The sequence below is a fragment of the Hermetia illucens genome, chromosome 4 (assembly GCF_905115235.1).
Source record: "Hermetia illucens chromosome 4, iHerIll2.2.curated.20191125, whole genome shotgun sequence".
NCBI lineage: Eukaryota > Metazoa > Arthropoda > Insecta > Diptera > Stratiomyidae > Hermetia > Hermetia illucens.
This window is the reverse complement of record NC_051852.1, coordinates 135890187-135912961: the sequence shown is the minus strand read 5'-3', so window position 1 is coordinate 135912961 and position 22775 is coordinate 135890187. Positions and strand designations below refer to the sequence as shown.

Genomic DNA, 22775 nt, shown 5'->3' with positions numbered 1-22775 from the left:
TCACCTGCTTAATCAGAAACTCCGAACTGAGCTAAAGTCTCTTTTAACAGTGGAAAATCTAGTAAGCTCCACCGTGAAATTGGATACAGCATGGAATGCATAGTTGCAACATTGAAATGAATACACCAATATCCAAAAGCAGCTGGGGGAATGTGGATCATTGATGGGATCTTCATATGTAATCTTCCCCAGCTAAAAAAAAAAAAAAAACACACAGAAGAAAGGATCCCTTACCAGAGGATACGGAAAGGAAACTATCAAGAAACGATGGAATTATAATGCCACAGAAAAGACACGCCCGATTCCTACACTCTATACTGGGTTAAGGCAGATCGTGCCCAAAACGGCTTAGCGACAATGTTAGCGAAATAAATGAGCACAAAAAGGAGCAATGCTTTTCAAATTATCCACGAAGAAGAATGAACACGACGATCTGCAAAAGAACGTAAAGTTATCACCCTACAAGTAAGCGATTGCCAGCATAAATCGGCTACTGCTTGTGATAGAATGCAAAGACCTTGATGAAGTGAATCCAGTGAAGAAATTTGCACGACTCTCAAGAGATAATTGAAAGTGCAGGATGTACAGGATGCGGGTGTGAAGAATTTAAGGAAAGCATAGAGTGGCTTACTATGTCTGTGGAATCAGCTGGGAAGCATTCTTTGGAGCTAAAGTTGGTATCGTATAAAGACTATGTGAGTAAGCACCACTAAAGGACACTGAGGAAAATCATGTGGCGGAAAACAGCAATAATAACCCTCAACGTTTTCCATGCAGAGAAGTCAAAGATTATATCAGATGATGAGGACATATTTCTTAACATATTGCTGTGGAATACCGAATTTATTGGAGTGGCTGCAGGTAAGGTGTCGCATATGTCCCAAGAAATACATATGTCCAGCGTTCTTGCATGCCAATGTGCGCATACCCCTAACTATTGATGGAACATAAAATTAGAGAAGACATAATGAGTCCCTGCAGGACAGAAGATGTAAACATGTAAATCATGTAAAGGAATTGCTTCGATCGACTTTGTAAAGACGCGGAATCTGACCCCTAAAGTAGTGCAGCCCCAAGTAGGCAATGTCGACAACGAAAGGAAAAAAACCTCCTGTCAAGTGCTGTATATTATTATGGGTTACGACATATTATTATGGGTTACGACACCGAGACACAGCTTTTCCAATGGTTACGGAAAGACAGAAAAAAGTCAGGGACTTCGCAGGCCTGGCTATTGATAAGACAAGGCTCTGAAACTCGTCATTAAAGCGGCACCAAGTTTGTTTGCACCATAGGTTAGCCAACATTCCATGGACCTACCAGGCTTATGAATATAATGCGCAAGGTTCTCGATTGTATAATCGACGGTCGGTATTAGTTGATAACGGCGGATGTTCATCAAAATTGACAGTGTAGCTTCATAAACACGTCAGTCAGCGGTTGATGCAACTAAAGTGGCTTACGATTTAGCCAGAAAAGCCTTTGACAAAGGGAGCTACTTGGTACTGGTTGTTCTTGACTTCTTGGAATACTTTCATTTCTGCGAGATGGAAGTGTATCATCGAAGTGCTCATCATGACACAAGCGCCAAATTATACATTATTAATATAATCTTTGACTATAACTACGAAAGCTACCCTACGAATTGCGTGAAGGGTCGAAGAGATATAAAATAACCGGAGGTATTCCGCAGGAGTCTGTGCTCGAGATTTTGTTATGGAACAAAACGTATAACGACTCTTTACCGTTTCTAGAGTCTTAGCAAACTGTTGCTGTTGGATTCGATGTCTGGGTGGTAATAGCATCACATCACCCTCACGAAGTCGAAATCTATTTGGGCGAGATCATCTGAAAGGTAAAGTCTAGGCTTGAAGACGTCAGGTTGGAACTTGCCAAACCTAAAATTGGAATGGTGGATCGAAACAGCAAACTATCTAAGTTTGCATCGGTGAGGGGTTATTCGCACCCAGCCTTTACTGAAATTTCTGATCTTCCGATTCGTAATTGAGCCTTAAACCAGATATAAAGTTTATTGGACCGTTATCATAGTAAAAACGATTTAAAATATAGATTAACAAACTGAGCGAATGAAGTCGGTCACTGCGTAGCAAATAGTTTACGCCCAGGCGGAGAATGGTCATTGACATTCCCCAAACATAACTATATGAACTACCCGAAACCACGGAGAGTCATATTATGATATGGCTCAGTCAGTAAGTGGACACGGCAGGTACAAGAAGTGCCTCTCCAAATGAATCACGTGATTATCTTACATACCTTTCCTTTATGGAGAATCCCGATATAATAACTCTTCAAAAATTCCATTTTAACGCCGCAAACAACTAAAAAGACCTTAGACTTCTATTTCGATTAGAACTTTTCCAACAGATTTAAAACGAACAAACTCACGAATGTAATATTCAAACACAATAATGATCTGTGGCGATTAATTGGGAGAAATCCGAAAAAAGGTAAAGAACCGGCCGGTATGCGAACACCGAGGGACCTTTTTGAATTAATTTTAATTTTTAACTCCCGTATGTTTGTTAACTAAGGTTTATTTCTCAGTGTAAAGGCCGGTGCTAATGCACGTCGACTACTTTAGGTGTAGTGCTCTCCAGAACATGAATGCCGTATAAATGGGTCCGAAAAATAGCACACAATTGAATTTTCAGCTATATACAAACGGAAAAGTTCCCATCTTCCTCAGATAAGAAAAGCGCAAATATCTGGGTACTTATGTACTCGTGATTCATATTTGAAGCATCCAGTTTCCGATTTTTGAACTGTTTTCATTTTAAATCTAAAAAATGTCTGACCATAATATGCGTACTCAGAGATAGGTAAATACATGAAAAAATGCTAGTCTGTATCTTTTACGCACCAAAACACAGAATCAAAAATATCTTTCGTCTGCGAGACATTGAAAATGTGATGGTAATTCTTCTTAAGTTCAAAACAAGCAAAGACTTTAATATAATTTAAACTAGAAAAATATGAAGAAATGACATCATTACTCCTAAAATCCTGCTGACGTACTTTTTGATTTCAGGAAATGACATAATTTGGTTAGATACAGATAGCGAATTCAAAATAAATTTTCCATCTGACTGCGGATTCGCAGATTGAAAAGTTCCCTGGAGTATTTTTCAGTTGAAAATAGTTATTCTGAGGAAAGGATAAATATTGGGCAGAGGTTTTCGACCAGCGTAATATCACCTTTTTTTTGTAAAGGGATGATCTGGGCCTCATTTCACCTGCCCAGAAAGATACTTTTGATCAAACTCTTTTTAAAAATGATAGAAATGGGAAGAGAAATGTAAGACTTACATTTGTTTAAGAAAAAATTTGGCAAGGCGGCAGGACCATAACTGCCGCTATTATCAGAAATTTCAATAATACATTCGACGATGGAAGGTCTTAGAAGAGGAATGGAGGATATGATAGCTGTGGAAGGATCATCTGCCTCCGAAAAGAAGAAGGACGAAGCAGTAGAACAAAAAATGATAGAAAAATGGTCCAGGAGATCGGGCAGTAAAATCGGCGAATTTAATAGTACCAACGGGAGGAGCAGGTGAGGAACGAGAAATGTGGGCGTGAGACCAGAATGGACTTAATTCCCGACTTTCAAGAGGAAATCTAATCCTCACAAAATATTGGGAGTGAGGTTTCTTTCAAAGAGTTTTAATGATGACCTTAACACCAGAAAGGCATCACGGACAACAGCGGTAAACCAGGAGTATTTTCACACAGAGGAACTTGAGAGGTAAACGAAGGAAGGGAGGCATTCAACATGAAACGCGAGGATGGTCTAGTTGTATGATAAATTTACAAATTCACCTCTGCAGTCGATTGCAGAAAGAAAGTTATTCAACACTACGAAATCTACTGCATGGAATTGTCGCTTTGTGATGCGGTCGTACGGCAGGACGATCAACTTGGAACTTAACTTCAAGAGGCGAATGGTGGATATCAATTTTAAGATAAATCGAATAATTAGGGAACAAAAGGGAACAATTGTTAGGAATATTGGTAATATTGGTGTTCATATTGCGATGGACATTGAATCGAGTAGCGAAGCTGGAGTTCATAAACGCCAAGTGAGTCAAGTATGAGAGATTTGGAGTATAGAGAGAGCAATTTAATGAACTCAAAATTCAAGTTCATGCGTAGAATAAAAGGTGCAGGATATTTGCGCCTAGACAAGGGAAAGTGGACATGGAAATAGAAAGTACAGACAACCTGTTATGAAAGGGAGGCTGTTCGGAATAGTAATAAGAACAACAAAGAATTCACAGCAACGGGCGCATAAGGAGCTAACAGGAAAATGTTATTTAGGCCCGATTGTTTACCCAGTGCATGAAGATCACGATCGCTTCGAAGAACTAGGAAGGCATTGAATAGCTCCCCATAAAATTGATTAAAGTCGTCTCAGTTACGTAGATGACACCATGCATTGCCGAAACCGCTCATAAGGGAAACTCTAACAGCTTAGGCCTCAGGTCCGTGACATTTTGATAGTATAGTATATATATTATGTTAGATTCAATCCTTCCAGATCATGTAGATAAGCAATTTTAAAGGACGTTATAATTCGCATAGGGTTGTTGTCATTTGTCAGTTTAGTAGAGGCCAAAGGAGTCGGCAAATGCGCTTGCTCCACATCCAACAAAATGTCGTCAGTTGAGATGCTAAATGGCAATCTCGAAACAAAAAATTGCCTGGGAAGGCATGACGACGCACAAATGATAGTATGATAGTCCGTATCTCCTGGCGTATGTGCTGCTGAATCAGAGATGCAGAGTAAGGTGGAATATCCCTGAGGTAGGATCATGCCTGCAAGACTAGCATCCGGAAACTGATCTTTGAATTGGCCCTGTCCAATGGATACTAACGAACTCCAATCCAATATATTGACAGTCTGGTGTCACTCACAATACCATTTGCAACTATTTGGTGTGAGCGACAAATGCGTACCCTCCAAAAAAAAGTGCAGGAATCTATCAAAATGAAATTGGGTTGCCTTGTTAATCTGATGCAGTAGATGTATGCCTGGCACCCTTACCTATGTTATAAAGCAGGAAACTGCACGTTCTGTCACTAACGTACGACGTAGCAGGCAACCTAATCGAGAGAATTATTCGCAGTATGTATTCTTTGGGGTGCGAAGGTTTAGACTCTGTTTTACAAATGATGACAATGATCAACAAATTAATGAGTGGTGCCTAACTACCTATCAATCAATGAATTCACTGATGAAAAATTCATCCAATAATAACTCAAAGGGTAATATAGGTCCCAGGATGAAACGTAGATTGGTACCCACGATGAAGCATAAAACCTGGGAAACGCCTGCTGAACCAACACCAACTGCTCTACTACCAAACCCTATCTCCAACTCCACGGGGTGACCGCTGAGAGGTCTTTCTTAACGAAAAGTTGCAGACGGAGAAGGATGAAGGTGAGTTTTCCACGACCAAAAACGGGACATATTGTATCACCTGGCCAATACTCTGTCCCAATATAGGGCTGATGTAACAGCGTTGCAGAAGATGCGTTGAACAGGGACCGGTTTCCTGGAGAAGAGTCACTACACCATATATTATAGTGCCCATGTGCTGGGAGTAGGTTTCTTAGTCAGCCAAAAAAAACCTGCTGTTATCGGCTTTGAAAACAAACGAACGGCTATGTACTCTCCGCTTCCGAGGCAAATTTATTATAGAAGCCTTGTTAATGTTCACGCTGCTACAGAGGAGACTATAAAGCATACCGCGGAGCCGAAGAAGGATACCTTCTACGAGGCAGGGAAATCAATCCTCAAAGTTGTCCCAGGTATGATATCAAAATCATACTCGGGGATTTTAACAGTCAAGTATTCAGGTGGTATGTCCGCTTCCGTAGCTTACATAAGGATAACAATGATAATGGACTGCGGATAATTCAGTTAGCAATACCACCCGAAATGGTTGTTGGAAGTACCTGATTTGCGCAGAAAGCGTTCTACAACCATACGTGGGCCTCTCCAGACGGAATCACTTTCAACCAAATTGACCACGTGTTGATTAAACGTCCCTATTTTTCAACCTTAATGAATGCCAGAACATATGGGGAGGCCAATATAGACTCGGATCAATATCTCGTTGGCATGGTGCTCCGAGCTCGAATAACAATACCACCTACAATCCCCTCTGACAATCGGGTGAGAGTTAACACTGAAGCCATCCACAACACAGCCCTCCGCAACACCTATAAAGAGGAAATGGATGCCGCAATAACCGCAGTCAACAAAGATGTAAGAGATGAAGCATCAAAAAATGATCTTCACAATCCCTTGAAGAACGCTATCATAGATTCGGCCACAAACGTGCTTGGCCCCAGCCGCAAAAGGAGTCGGAACGTTCGGTTGCACGATGAATGAAAGTTAGTAACCGAACGGAAGAATGCTGCATACCGAGTAATGATGCATTCTCAAAGAACGTGGGAACGCGCGGAGACTTATCATGAACTCCGGCGAGTGGACAAGCGACTTCACAGACGAAAAAGGAAGCCTAGGAGAACTAACAGATCTGGCCGGAAGCCATCAAAGAAGCGTCACTCCATACAAATTAGCAACAGATTAGATTTTCTTTCTACGGTAAGCAATGGAAAAACTGTTGGAATCAGTTGCACCATCTTTTCATCGACTTTAAAGCCACCTATGATAGCATAGCCAAAGTAAAACTGTACACGACCATAAGAAAATTCGGTATTCCGACGAAATTGATAAGACTGACTAGGCTGACCCTGATCAATATGCGAGGCCAGATAAAAGCAGCAGGATCACTCTCGAGACTATTCAACATCAACAATGGGCTAAGGCAAGGGGATGCCCTATCATGGGATCTCTTTAATCAAGGCCTGGAAAAGATGATCAGTGATGCTGAGGGAAATGCGAGAGGCACGATCCTTTTTAATTCCACCCAACTACTGGCCTATTCTGACGATATCGAAATCATGGGAACGCGCGACGCACAAATTGCCTTCATACAGATCGAGCAGGCAGTGGGAGATCTTGGGCTGCACATTAGTGAAGGTAAGACGAAATATATGGTAGTAAAGTTAGCACGAAAAACCAGAGAACGAACAACATCAAATCGCACTAGTCAAACGGGAAGAATAATGGTAGGAGACTACAACTTTGTGACCGTTGATAATTTCCCCTATCTTGGGTGAAAAATCACGATAACAGCTATGACGACGAAATTCGCGCACGGTTGTTGGCAGCCAACAGATTCTATTTTAGCTTAGCAAAACTGTTCCGCTCGAAATGTCTCACCATAGGGTCAAAGCTCTTACTGTACAAGACTATGATGTTGCCAGTCGTCATGTATTCCGCGGAGACGTGGGTTCTTAGCAAGAAAAATTACGAACTCTTGGCCTTGTTCGAGAGAAGAATCCCCCGAAGAATTTTTGGCCAATGATACATGACGGTGGACGATTCTGTGCAAACGAGAATTTACTTGCCAAGGTTGGTTTGAACATCGAAGTCGATGGTAAACGATCAAAAGGCAGACCTAAACAAACGGTGGCTTGATACGCTAGATGGGGATTTGAAAGACTCGATATTGCACCCAGATCAGGCATTCGATAGAGCCAAATGGCGAAGCCGATCACGAAGAGCCGACCCCGTTTGTGAACGGGACAAAGGCTGAAGAAAAAGAAGAAGAAGAATTGGTCGCGGTGGGCGGGTCACTTAATCCGTATGGGTGAGGATGATCCAGTCAGAAAGATCTATAAGGGCAATATCTATGATGGGAAAAGGAGAGGGAGACCGTGCCTGATATGGAACGATGGCGTGTGTCAGAATGCCAGACAGCTTTTGGGGATATCGAATTGGTGGACCTCGGCACAAAACCGGGACGTTTGGAGTTCCTTATTAAGGCAGGCCTAGACTGGATACCGGTTGTTGCGCCATTGATGATGAGAATAAATTCTGAACTTTCCAATACCGAATTCGTCAAAATTTAAAAAAGAACTCAAACAAAATTAATAGTACTAAAACCTCTTTATCTCTTAACAGCCAAGGAGGCCAAGTGAAAAATTTTGCATTTATTGCCAAACCGAAAGCAAAACATTATTCTGACTGCAAACTCTAATCTTAACACAAGGAAACACAGAAAACAAAAAAAAAATCTGAATCAGGAAGCGCGGTGCGGTAAGGCTGTGCGAAACAAACAACTTCCACCTATTATGACTTTGCTAATCATTGTAGGGTTTACACCAAACTTTCTTGTATGGTGTTCTATGATGATCTATGTGCTTGCTTTTGGGATGAACCCTATGGGGTTTTCCAGTAACTTGAGCGGGGTTTCTAGTAAATTCCGAAAATATATTAATATACTATTATAAACTTTATCTGAGCCAATAACGGTGTGGAGAGTATGTTCAGATATAGGTGTCATATTGGGGCATCTTCGTCCTTTTTTTCCGAGAGATCAATTTCTGAGGATGACTCCTTAATTTACCTAAGTGACTGAGCACTCATTTCCCCGCTTCGCAACTGATATCGAAACTAAATCCTGCTTGAGAAAGCTCCGATCAACAACTTTTTTTCTCCCGACATGACTATATTCGGCGGAAAAAAATGAAATTTATAGACAATGACCTTTCTTCTCGTCAGAAGAGGGTAATGTAATTCAATCGAAATTAAAGTTCTCGATAGAGAAAATGTTAGAGATGTATCAGTTTCGATTCAGTTTCTTTGATCACTGTTCTGTAACGTATACGCTAAAAATCTATAGGCACCAATGTTCCGCATAATTCTACTCTATGGGTTAGAGATTCTTGTTTAAGTTTCCTATACTTAAATGTTTTCACTTTCTTTCAAATTTGTTACTCGATATCTTCTCTAAATCAATCTTTTCTTTTTACTATTCTAGAGGTTGAAATAATTTACTAATTATTGCGCATCCAAGTATCACAATTTATATTAAGGAGACAACATTCTCTTTCACTTGTAATGCGGCCATCTAAAGAGAAAAGGACGTTTTTGGCAAACTATCTGTTTTAGGTCCTGAGCCTAGGGCCTCTCATTCTTAAATTCAATTCACTTTTTAACACTATCAAAATTCAAACAATTGTCAATAACTGTTCAAATTTACACATAAAGAGTCCTTGAAGTGATTGAAATCTTCATAGTACGAATAATTTATCAAATTTTGAAACACACCTTGTTAATTCACTGCAAACGAAGCCCGAACGAGGAAGGAAGATCAACAGCACGTTTTTCGCGGGTGATTTACTAATCCGATGTTTCGTTAGATATTCAATAAATTATAACAAAAACTTAACTAAACTTGTCGATTTGACCGTAAGCACTTTCAAGCCCAGACCGAATCGACCTACTAATACGAAAGCTACAACTTAACTGAAATTGATCCAAAATCCCGCATCACTTATTAAGTTAGTAACCAGCTAACATATATACCATGTTAGCACTACAATCAAACATGATAGATATGTGCCGTACAATGCATTGTTATCACAAAGATTTGGATTGGAAGCTGACGATTGGATTCCACTTGTTATCTTGAAATCACTCTTTAATCTGAGTCTGATTAAATGTTCTACATAACCGACAATTTCAAATCACTCTTGCTGTACATACAGTTGCACCTGCTCACCTTTAGCAAACACCGTACGGGAATATTATGTGTTGCTGATAAAAGGTCAACATGTAGTTTCGAGGGTGCTAGGCCGCTATTAAGCATGCACTGCGCATTGCCGCTGACCTTGGTGGGAGTTAATTATGCATTTCACATTTGATGAATTTTATGGCATGTTTCCATCGTTATTTATGAGTATGCAGATTGAATCGGAAATTTATAACTGTCACTTCGCGACACCTTTTTGGGTATTTATTCGATTAAAATTAAGTTTCCTGTGTCAATCATTCACGGCATTGTAATATGCATCTATGACCACAGTTGATGGGCTCCACGTGTAACTTCGCTGGTAAAGGCAGTGATACATACAATGCTCACCAGATAATCCTAAATTATGACAGAAAACAGCTTTTTATTGGATATCAAATTTGATAATATAGATTTCAATTTCACTAACAATTGATAAGAGCGTTGCCGGGCGAAGTGTGAGCATTTATTTGTACGTTATTAAGTGTGAATAATTATAATTCCACACTCTTAATGAAAAAAATGTATTTGAGTGCAACCTAATCTAATATATTGTACTTCAGTTACTTTCGTTCAATTCAATTCAATTATATTTTATTTGTATTCGATATTAGTAGCTCCAGTTTTTTGAAACAGATCGCTTCAATTCGCACATGGAAGGAACTTTATATTCTGACTTAGTCACCACCAGAGGAACCTGTATTTTTGCCTTAACAAATAGTTTGTAATTCCATTAAGTTTTCACTATAACGTTAATGGAAAATACTGAAAAGTGGTAGGTATCTATTACTCAACATAAGCAAGTTTTTGACGACATGATGTTCCAAGAATAATTGTATTTGGCATGCCTCCGGGTTCCACAAATCTCTTTATGTGCGCGTATCTATGTATCTATTGACCAAAAGATTTGAATAAAATACTTTATTCCACGTTCGATGATTCAGAGTGCACGTCATAGAAAGCTATAGATATGGTAGGTGAACATGGTAGATCATTATATTTTCATTCATGTTTTTGATAAGGTGAAAAGGGGAGAATAGTTTTGAGATGTATGAGTCCAGAAATGAAAGGGAGGCACTGGAGTACATACAACTTGGGGCTTGCATAAAAAGACAATGGAGTTAATAGTAAATTTTCAATTTTTACATCTGACCGTAATATTAGCAACTGTTCCCGTGCTTTATATGTTGTGATTGGCTTCGCAATTTGTGAAATGGCATAACAAATTCAACCCTAAGCGAACAATATCAAAACTTCCCTGAGAATCGCGAGAAAACTCATAAAATTTTAACCAAGATAAAGCATATTTTTGATTTGCCTGTATCCACCATTCAGGTATGAAAGACTGTGCTTTTTATCCGAAGGACTTTTCAAGGGAGATAGAAACTCAATTGTGTCCTGATTTTTACGAACAATTTTCATGATAGGGAACTTATCATGAAGCAAATTTATACGAAAAAATATAACTTTAGACTATCATATTTTTGGTAATAATAGTAAGATTTTCACCAAACTTCCCAGCATTTTTATTTTGTTATGGAGTTTTGTATAAGTTAAGTGAATCCGACGGTGCATTTTTATTAAATATTAAAAATTATAATTATATCGTCGCCGTCCCTGAGAAGACAGGGAGATGCAATGAAGGAATATTGCGAGAAAATAAAAATCAAATGAATCATCTGTAGCATAACGCAAAAGTGAGTTCCGATCTTCTGCTTTATGTACTGAGCCTACGGGCGATAGACAATACAAAGCACTTTGAGTTAGAAATGACTAATCCGGTAACAAAGCTAAAACATGCCGGAAAAAAAAAGAGTTGGTTCATGTTCCTGGTACCAGCCAGTGTCAAGTCTTCAAAGAAATCAAGCACCATGATCTACATCCTCCAAGCGAACATTCAAAAGAATAAGGTTGCTCACTTTCTAATGGGATAGATTGTGCAAGAAATGCTGGACACACTAAAGCAGAAACTTTCTATCATATGCAGTCGGTTACGACGGTATGGCGAAAGTCACTCCAGATGTGTTCAGAATGCAACTTACGCGAGGAACCAGCGGAGTTTTTTCAGATCACTCCACGAATCTCAATAGAGCGTCCAGACCGTACAGTTTTCAGTGACGGAAGCGAGAGAATATTGGGGTGAGCTTTGAGGGTTACCCGCCCAGCGTGCTGAGCATGTTCAGTGAATCACCGTCGAAGGTACCCGCCATGCCAATACGCCTGGCATCAATTTTGCAAATGTTACCGGAGAGGAAGTTCGACGAGTCATAAACAACTCCAAGAACAGGAGCGGCTCAGCTCCGGATCGGGTGCAGAATTTCTGGTATAAGAAATTTACCAGCGTACATAGTCGGTTGGCAAATAGCATAAATCAAGTCATTAGTCGGCCGGAGGAATCTCTACCCTTCCTCACTGCGACAATTACTTACCTTATCCCTAAGAAGAGTAGTTGTAGGACAAGCAACTGGAGGCCAAAGAAACCTCTTTAGTTGCTATATCGATTATGCTAAAGCTTTCGAGAGCGTCCCGCATACCTGGCCAATCAATGTCCTACGTCTGCATCGCATTGATCCCAAACTAATAAAGTTTCTGGCAACAGTCATGGAAGGGTGGCACTGAACCCCCTTTCATGGCTACTGAATGATGCTAGAGGGTATGGTTTGGCAATCAAATATGGCCTGCGTGCTAAGTGTGAGCTGACACACTTGATATACTTAGATGATATCAAGCTGTATGCTGGTACTGATGACCACCTTAGAAGTCTATAGCGATTAATAGACGTGTTCAGCCGTGATATTTAGATGGAATTTGGATTCGGTAAATGTTGAATCCAAGCCATCCGCCAAGGTCATCATGAGCGCATGCCGGACATAGCATTGGTGACCTTCATATCCAAGCGGACTGCTACAAATGCCTAGGAATTCTGCAAGGAACCCATGCTCGAGTTGATGATCTGAAGGATACTCTACTGTCCGAATTCCTGCGACGTGCAAAACTTAGGCTGAAATCGCATCTCCCGGGGAAGAATAAAATAAGCGCATTGAACGTATTCGATATTCCATAACTGGTTTATGCATTCGGAATATTGCCGTAGCCGAAGACTCATCTGGAAAACGCCCAGCGGCGGATACGAACAACTATGTCCAAATTTCGAATGCATCATCCGAATTCCGCCGTGGAGCGGATGAACCTGTCTCGTGACTTCGGAGGTAGGGGCGTGATTGACATGTCGGCACAACATCACCGCCAAGTGGACTCGTTACAAGCTTTTCCTTATTGCTAAGAGCAGGTGAGTCCCTTGTATGCGGCTGTTTGAAAGGTAGACTGTGGACTGACTCCACTTAATTTGAAGGATCGTTCTTTCAACGCTCTGAGTGGGGTGAACTCGGATCAAGAGCGGATCGATGAACGGAAGTCGACGGCAATGCACGGTAAAAACGTGAATTGTATTAGGCGATGACGGCTTTACGGTTTCTTACCAGGACAGAGGCAAATCGTCAGACGCTGCCTCACCTCTGCCCTGGGAGCAGCGTGACCAAAGCGGCTTGCAGATGTTAAGTGCTCCTTTATATAATTTGCAGCACACAACATGAATTCGAAGTATAATGAGCGCAAATCCGCCCATACTATTGACCAAAGCTTGGCCAGAGCTGAAAATATTTTTCTGAGAATTGCGGGCTCCTAAGTCCGTATCCATTTGATGCCGGACCGGACCAAACTTACTTCCCCTTTTAGCGCTTAGCGCCCAAACTTTAAAAATATGAAGCGCAATGCTCAAAAAAATATTTTCAGCTCTGACCAAGCTTTAGTCAATAGTATGGGCGGATTTGCGCTCAATATAATTCATAGTCATGTTGTGTTCTGCGAAGGGTCCGTGGACCAAAAAAGAGGGAGTAAGTTGCTCCCCATTTGATCTGGGCCGGCATTAAGTGGAGGCGAACTTAGGACCCCACAATTCTCAAAAAAAACTACGTGAATTGTTTTTGGCTACTTGTTGATTTGCATTTGTCGAACAGATGGCTGTGTGCCGGGGAGCTCTTTGATGTGCCATTCAGGACGGCGTGGTCGCTATCCAAGTTTATAAAAAGCTCCTCATCAAAGAGCGGGTGGAGCACGATCAGTGCAGAATGTGAGGTTCGGTGTTAGAGACGTTGAATAACTAATAAAAATAGTTGTTATTCAAGCTCGGTTAGCCAAAGGTTTCAACATTAGATTTAGGTTGTTCTCAGTCGATATTCCCTTTGCGCTACCATTATTTCCGTGGCTCCGATTTTTTTTAAAAAGAGTCCCAGAAACCTTACCTTACCACTGGATAAGATAAATTGGTAAATTGGTATCCGTTTTTATAATAAAATATTGACAAATTTTGAATTTGAAATCTAGAATTCTATTTTTGGAATCAAAAGGTCTAAATTTGAAACGGGAAATTCTAAATTTGAACTAAAAAAAATCTGAAACAGGTTTGAAAAAGCAAGCAGCATAGCAATTGTAACGCGTTACGGGGCCACCTGGGAAACCTTTCTAGACGAAGTTTCTTAGAGTACAACGCATCCGATGACGGGCTACGTTAGAGAAGGAAATGTGTTTTAGAATATATAATCTATAGCAGGAGTTGTAGGTGCTGACAATCAAGGAGTTTCAAGCTTACACTATACTTTAGCTAAACCAAAAAAAAATCAAGGCAAATACTAAAGCGAAATCATCAAGAAGCAAAGATAGTTGTAGAGTCAGAGATCAGATATTATATTGACATTCTCCGTAGAGTCGAAGCAAACCCGCTAATCAGGCAATAATAGAGAACAGAATTGTGGTTTGAGCTGTGCAGCCATCGCTTAGCAAGCAAGTTACCGTCTCCATAAGTCGTCAACTAGATGTGGTTGATCACCAAAAGGGAGAAAATCTACACTGCTTTGAAGAAACAGTCAGGGCCAGTGAATGTTTCAGAATCAAACGGCATAGTCCCAAGAAAATTTTATGGTAGAAAGCAGACAGCAATCATCACCATGTTTGCAGCATCGGAGTTGAAGGCATTCTTAGCAAGTAAGATTGATTTAGGATGGGTGCTTTAAATTCCTCGGCTTCGGACATACGGTGAAGAACTGCATAAATTCTCACTGGAGGTTTAAGCTGTGTCGAAAACGCGGAGAAGAGAAAGATTATGTGTCGATATATAGATCATCGTACCACGAAATCGCCGGAGTACACGAATATATCAGGTAGATTAGCGTATTAAAAACTGTAGATCGAAAAAATTAGGTATCTGCTGCTTTCATGCCGTGAAATTCCTCAGGCAAAGTGCATGTCTAACCTTTGAATGCTGAAGAGATTTCTTGGTGAGGGGAAGCCAACATCGAGGAAAGTACCTAGTTTATAAACAGGGACTACTCCAATGCAGACAAGAAGGTGCAATGGGGCATACAAAAAAGATAGTAGAATTGTCTCAAACCTTCCTTCAAAGAAGCGAAATTCAGTCATTACGAGAGTGAAATTTCACTTCAATACGGGGTATCCGGAGTTGTCAAAACATTATTTTCTCCACAAGCTGCCGAGTAGCTCCCACTAGTAACCCCACTACCATCCATAAGCTCAAAAGATAGAGACTAACAAAAATAGTGTTCATAAAGAGCTTGTGGATCAGTTCGTTGGATAGAAATCAATTCTGCTAGAAAAGCCATGAAAAAGTTATAATTAGATCACAGGTTGCCAAAACACAATCAGCAAGGTAAAGATTCAATGAATAGTCTGCTAGCTCCAAGAAAAGATAACTACGATTCGGTTTTCCAGGTATTTGGAATGCGGGCACATCGTTACAATTTGCCAAATTGAGCAAGATAGGTCGACCGTCCGCACAAGGCGCAGTAAAGTAGACCATTTCACGAAAGACCCAGTCGGTAAACACTGAAATGAGACAGGTGTGAAGAAAACACACATACTACAGAAGAGCATGCAATGCAACGTTGAAATCTATTCAAATAAATCTCAAACCCTAGCAAGATTGTAAAAGTTTTAGTGATATAAATGGTGCACGAAGTGAGTACAGAATTTGGCGTTATTAGTGAGTCCTACCAAGCGCTGCCTAGCTTTTGCTATAAGTCTCTAGTTCACCCCTTTATGAAGTTAACCAAGACTTATCTAAGGTCTAAGACGGAGGGAGTGGGGGAGGGCGAAAGTCGTTCTATGATTTAGATTAAACAGGTGCGTGGATTATAAATTTTAAAAGCTGGAAGAGTGAAAAATTTCCTCGTTCCTTAGGGTCGATGAAGGTAATTTTTATTGTTTTCGAAAACATATTCCGGGAGTTACTTGCTACCTTCTTCATCGGAAAATAGGAGTAACTTTCAACGAGTCTAGGGAACTACGGTGTGTGGTCACTACTCTATCTAGAAGATGGTGCGAAGAAACAAAAGAGGGAAGGAAAGTTAATGCTACAAAGTTAGGCACAGACAATGGAAAAATCAATGGAAATGCAACCCAACAAACAATGCAAATGAAAAGTCCCCATATATCGTAAAAAGCTTAGGGCACGATAGGTAATAAACATAAAGTATCTGTTGGTAGAAAGAAAGCGCCGGCAGGTTGAGGGCTAAATTCTGGACAGTGAGAAGGCGATGCCAACAAAGCAGAACAAGAACACACTTTCAAGGGCTTCTGGTTGCATTTAGTTTTGTGAAGTGTCGTGATCTACAGCAGTTGGGCTGAAAAGTTCGTGGGCTAACATAGCAAACAATTTTTTTATATAAAATTTGATTTTGTAATTGAATATAATTGCCTAGTTATAGCTGTCATACAATTTTTCCATACCATTTTTATAGTACCATTTATTTTACCGGCAAAATAGGCCTCATTTTCGGCGATTACCTCTTCATGGGCGCTAAATTTTATACCAGTGAGCATTCTCTTAAGGTCTGAGGACAGAAAAAAGTCATTGGGACTGGTCTGGAGGGTACAGTAGACGAGGAAGCAAAAAATGATTTGTGACACGATGCATTGTCTTAATGAAACAGCGCTTTGTTTTTTTCCAAATGAGGCAATTTTTCGATTTCGTGATTTTATCCTTCAAAACGCTCCAATTTTTGGATTTCACGATTTTATCCTTCATGCATAATAATTGTTGTTTATGGTTTTTCCCTTCTCAAGATAGTCGATAAATATTAAACCATGCGGATCCCAAAATATTGATACCAGCCGACATCTGCGTTTTTTTCACGTTCTGGAGTCGGTTCACCACGTGCAGTCCATTCTTATGACGATAGTTTTGATTCTCGGGTGAAATAATTCTGCCGCATAAATTCAGGTTTTTTTGTGGAAGAAGAGCTTCAAACCCTGCTCAGAATCTTCAACTCGTTGCTGTTTTTGGTCGATTATGAGCTTGCGTGGCACCCACTATGAACAAAGCTTTCGCATACCCAAACATTCATGTACGATATGCCCAAGACGTTTCTTTGATATCTTTAGAGCCCCAGCTATCTTGATCAACTTCATTTTGCGGTCATCTAAAATTATTTTGTGGACTTTTTTGATGTTTCCGTCGGTAACGGCCTTTTTGGGGCATCCACTGCGTGCATTATCCTCGGTGTTGATTTTGTCTCCTTTCAACTTAGAAAATCACCTCTCAACGGTTGATTTTCCTGGTGCAAAGACCGAACAATGTTTATCAAGCCAAGCCTTGGCTTCAACAGCATTTTTTCGCCAAAAAACAATGCTTTATTAACACTCGAAATTCCCTTTTATCCATTTTTTTTCAAACTAGCAAGAAGTTGCTTCACTCAAAATGCTCTACCCCACAAACTAATAGTCGGACAGCTGTCAAATTTGTAGACGTGTCTTTTGAAGGTTAGGGTTAACTAAAAATCATATGGACTTAATATTAGTGGCGCAATCTGTGTGGTAGCCTAATTTTTCAGCCCAGCTGGTACATTTCCAAAAGATACAGAAGTTAAATATTCAGAATGAGTACGATTTGTTTAAAGAAGTAATATGTGTATGCGACGGGTTACTTTACGCTGAAGTTGGACGTGATGTAAATCAAGTGTGAATGAACAGTTGTGTAAAGGGAGTCACGGGTTTTTGTAAATACGTTACGGAATACAATGAGATGAACCCACGCTAATAGTGTGTGCTATGTTAGATAAAAGTTTTCGATGCGATAAATAAGGGTAGTGAACTCAGTTTAATTGACAGTGACCAATCATTTAAGCAAGAAGCTTTACATATTTGAAAAGCCGCATCGCCCCTAGATGCACCTATGCAGGAAAATGTACTATCATAAAATTTTGTACACACAATTTATCTTCAGTCACCTACATCGCAAATGCAAGCCTCATTAATCGTACAAAATCCCGGAGGTATATTCTGCACTGATTCTCAAATCATAACAAATTAAAAGCTTAGGAGCTGTGATTGATAGCGTGCAATCTATTAATCCCGTGGAAAAGTTTGCACAGTAAAATAAAAGCAACCCTATGTGGTACGTTAATTTTTGAAGCCATCCTATCGATGAATAATCAATATTTACGTCGTTAGAGAATGTTTACGGACTGCCTCTTGGAACAAATGGGATATGACAATATTTTTATTGTGCATGTACATAGTGAAATGATTATGTTAAATCCCTTTTGATATTCTGCGCATATATAAGTAGATAAGATAAAATAACAGAAAAAATCCCGGAATATACACGGACATGAATTGATTTCAATTTCAATATCGGCAGACACACGACTTACATAAACACTGGAATTCTGAAGTGAAATATTGCATAAATTTGATCAATGGCTTTATCTAGCATTTTTGTGTACCTAGCCGTATATAAATAGCTTTGAAAGTTCAAAATTCAACAGACTTTAATACTGGCTTCATTTTACCATAATTTACAAAATGAAAAAATCATTTACATATTGTCCGGATTTTATCGCGCTTCTAAGCTATTGTTAAAATAAATCTAATTGTAATCAATTTATGGTTTGCCTTTTAGATATCGGCTGAATTAATTCACAGATCATTTTAAATAGAATATAATAGAAGAATTAATATCTTTCTCGTCTCTGGAGTTTGTTCTTCAACAAATCTTTTAAATTGAAAAAGTTAGTAGATTTTTTGATACCTTTGAATGAATCGTAAAGCACCTGCACTTGCCTCTTTGATCTAAAGAAAGCTTTTGAATCCATTTACCAATTTGGACTAACCCGTAAGCCAACAGCCATCTATAATTTCTATTTGAACTTTTGTCTTCCTAGATGGTCAGCAATCATCAGCAGTTCACCTTATCATATGCTCATCCTGTTGGTATATCTGGTCCAATTAAGATGCTGCTATATGCCGATGTTCTCATCATAACCACCGCCACGAAAGACATAGTACATGGAGACATCCGGCAGAATTCCTATTTGGATGAGCTTTAGCGATAATTTGCCAAAGGTGAACTTATTCTATATTTGACCTCCTAAAAATTGACTGACTGTCTTTTGAAAAAGGAAGATGGAACCGAAAATGATATCGACATTGAAGAACCTATCCTTGAGAATTTACACTTCTTCAATTCACACAGTGAACCAAGCTGCTTGCCTTGACGTGACTACAGAAACTAACTTTTCAGTGTTCTATATGATCAACAAGGCAGTAATCCTTGTTAACGCAGCCTTCGAATCTCTTCCTTTCTCCCCTCTTGGTAGTCATTGGAAATGTTTTAACAATTAACAATGCCAAAAAGGTGCGCTACTCAAGTTCAATATTTATCCATCAAAACTATATGGTCAAATTCAGAATTTTACCAATCTAATTTCGGAACTTTCCAAACTAATTTCAGGTTTTTTCCAAATCCATTTTAGAATTTTTCATTTCAAATTCAGATTTTCCATTTCAAATTCAGAATTGTTTAAATATTTTACTATAAAGTTTTATACCAACATTTTACCACTGGATAAGGATGGAGCTGGGATTCTTTGAAAAAAATCTGAGTGGCCAATTTGCAATCCTAAAGAATTTTAGGAGTTTATCAAAAGGGTGCGACTCTTAATAATAATAATAATAATCGTTGGCGCTACAATCCATGTTGGATCAGGGCCTTGAAGTGTGTTAGAGCACTTCATTCAAGACCGTTACCGCGACTCTTACGAAGTGAAAATAGGCCTCTGGAAAACTGAAGTTCCAATAAAAATGGCCTTGTTTTAAAACACGTCTAGAATCAAGATGGAATCCCCGCTCTAGATGATCCCTTTGTTATGCTGCCCTTACCGTATGACGAATTAGAAAGAGCTTTGGCATAAACACAAGGCGTGGTTAGCATCTGGAATAGGTTATGCTTACGAAATCGCCTCCTCTAGAAAGATTAAACGCGATCTGAGTACTAATTTTTTCTCTGACCATTAGGGACTATTTAGAGGACACCATAAAATTAAAGATGAGACTAAAATCTTAAGATATTGCGTGTGGGCCCAACTATGGCCTGCATTATACCAATTATTGGCTAAGCTTCTTCCTTCGTCGAGAGGAGCCGACCTTACATCTGAGCGAAACAAAGTCTGAGAAAGAAAAAGTAGGTAAAGCCAATAAACATTTCATTTTCTGACATTTTTCGACTCTCACAAATTGTTGTTTTCAGGAGATATAAATTGGCCTACAGGCGAAGAAATAATGGCTACTTGATTGTAGCCATAGATGCGGTATACTTCGTGCTCTTTCCACAGTATGAAGACCTTAACATCCCGGTACAAGTGAACATTACCTTAATGCTGTCAGCTGCAATGACAATGTCGCAAACCATAAAACAAGCGTGAGGAAAGAACTTAAGTAAAAGTCAAATTATAAGGGACTCACTTTGTGCCTGCAAAGCGTTCACAAGTAAAGACCCTGTAAAATATTTGCCACACACATATGATGAAATGAGAAGGTCAAAAAAGGCAAAATGTAGTTATCCTAAGGCATCCCAGGAACAGTGTAGACATCTTTAAGACTCTAATTAGGAGTGTAGATCAGGGAGTGTTTCCTCAATAAAATCTGACGCCTGCAGCGCAATCCGAAGTTAAATATATGAGTAGTGAGATGAGGTATATAAAAAATTTCATGATCCACAGGAAACTCATTTGCAGAAGAATTTCAAGATGTTCTTCGTAGGGCTTTAGAGTGGGAAATCAAACCTGGATACTTCCATTTCACAACTTTTATCTTTCTGTCTTTCGTCCCTTGTCCCTAATTCATCACATACCAAAAAACTTAATAAGATGGGCGTATAGGAAGAAAAACGGAGAAGAGTCCAGACTGTCATCATAGGCAACATGGTAATACTGAATGGTTTTATAGGATGCGGTTTGGACACAGCTTCACTGTTCATCCCCGTATAAAAGAAATCAATACTAACAAATAAGGAAAACAATCTTCGGCCCAACTTTTTTTAATTAGGGGCCCCTCATTGAACAAAACCATGGAGAGGAAGTGTAGGACTACATTAAGGGCATCTGTGATCCATTTCTATAAGACCTTCAAGATCTTAATATATCTATATTATTTCGTAAGATATCGATGCGTTGCGATCAGAGCCTCTTTGCTAGCTTTGGTATTCAAGTTTTTGAATGCCTTTCTCTACCCACAAGGACGGCTAAGGTATGTTATTTGTAGTGTAGCGACCACTCCACCGTGTTGATGTTCGCGTGAGGAGCTGCATCTGTGAATTTACACTTACGATAGGTGTGTTAAGAGTTGTAGAGTATTGACCTCATAGTCTTCCTTTAGTAAATATTCCAGACGCATTCTTCAATACAAAAAAGATGAGGCCGATCACTCACGGATGCCTTTCCAAGCATCTGCTTGGCTTCGGTATGAAAATCACGCATGCATGCGGTCAGGAGTATGTCTGAAGAAAATACAGCTTCGCCGAACAAGGACGGACTAACTTTTTCTTTCTATTTCTCAACGTCAAATTTAGGCCAGGCGTATGTGGGATTCCTCACTCCTGGCCTCTCCAATTTCAGCCCCACAGAATTACCATTTAGGTGTTACTTCGAGGGGTAGGTTTGCCTTTTGGTGCTCATGTTTCTTCTTTTCTGCCTTCCCCGTTCTTTTTCATTCAGCAACTCTTTCAGTATTTTACCATTCCGGTGGAAACCCTAAGTCAGTTCTACTTTGACCTTAGCATCTCCGCAACTATATTGTCCCGGCTCGCACTCTTGCCCCATGCTCCAAATTTCTCCTCTTCATTGCGAGCCCCGCGGAGTGAGACATCACATGCGCCTGGATAAGTCGGCGAATCATCTAACTCGATGCGACGCAAATACTGTCCCTTGAGGAATTGTATAGGGTGGTAGTTGGTCTCCTGGTGTTTTCGTTTAAGCTGTACCCCAACGTTAGAAATTAGCCAATGTGTTCAGCGGCATTTCTTAGACCCGGCCCTTCTTAGACCCGGCCCTTCTGCTTTGCCAGATATCATATGACCTTCGCTTTGCCGTACTCCTGCGTTCTGTGTGTCCTTCCATACGTCTTGCATGGTAGACCGTATTCATTTCTTTCATCAGACTGAAAGCACTGCAAAGCTATCAGCAGGTAGACCGAATTCGCCTGCTTCCTTCTCGGAAAGTGTACAAACATCGTTGCCCATAAGGAGCTGCTGCAGATTTGTTACTTCCACTCGTGCGGAAATTGCGGGAATCCGAGACCAGACAGTGGAAGATTGAGATGATCGTTAAGGTTCCAAAAAAGGGTGCCCATTTTGAGTGTGACAATTGAAGTGGTATCTGCATTCTCCCTGCCATTGCAAATATAATAGCTGAAATAAACATATTAAAGAAATCTCGAAAGCTTGGTCGATAGGCAGCAGGTTGGTTCCTGCTCCCCATACTCCTCCATTGGATACATCAACATCCTACGGATCATCGTAGAGTACTGCGCGGAGTCTAGATCTTTGCTTCGCGTTTCCTCCATTGATTTCGAGAAACCTTTCGATGGAGTGAACAGGGAATGATTTTATCAGAGCGACGTATAATGACTACTGGTGTGTTTCATCGAAGTAAAATCTCAAAGGAAGTCGAGGTAGAAAGCGGAGTTTCTTGCCATCGATATTATTTCATCCTGCCGTTTGTTATGTTCCTCATTCTGCCTTATCCGGAAGAGGTA

At 40.0% G+C, this 22775-nt stretch overlaps 1 protein-coding gene across 4 annotated transcripts in view; it reads right to left on the bottom strand.

Moving 5' to 3' along the window:
* Window positions 1–22775, bottom strand: part of LOC119653813 (proton-coupled amino acid transporter-like protein pathetic) — a 122982-nt gene that overhangs the window by 28163 nt on the left and 72044 nt on the right. The window contains exon 1 of one of the 4 annotated variants that reach the window (XM_038058840.1): window positions 9209–9428. The exons of 2 other annotated variants lie outside the window; for them this stretch is intronic. Coding sequence is in view for 1 of the 2 variants with exons in the window: in XM_038058838.1 (XP_037914766.1) it covers window positions 2278–2325 (48 nt within the window). In the remaining variant the exon portion in view is untranslated. Of the gene's footprint in view, window positions 1–2277; window positions 2421–9208; window positions 9429–22775 lie in introns of those variants that run through there. One more of the 4 variants, XM_038058838.1, reaches the window with a different exon arrangement.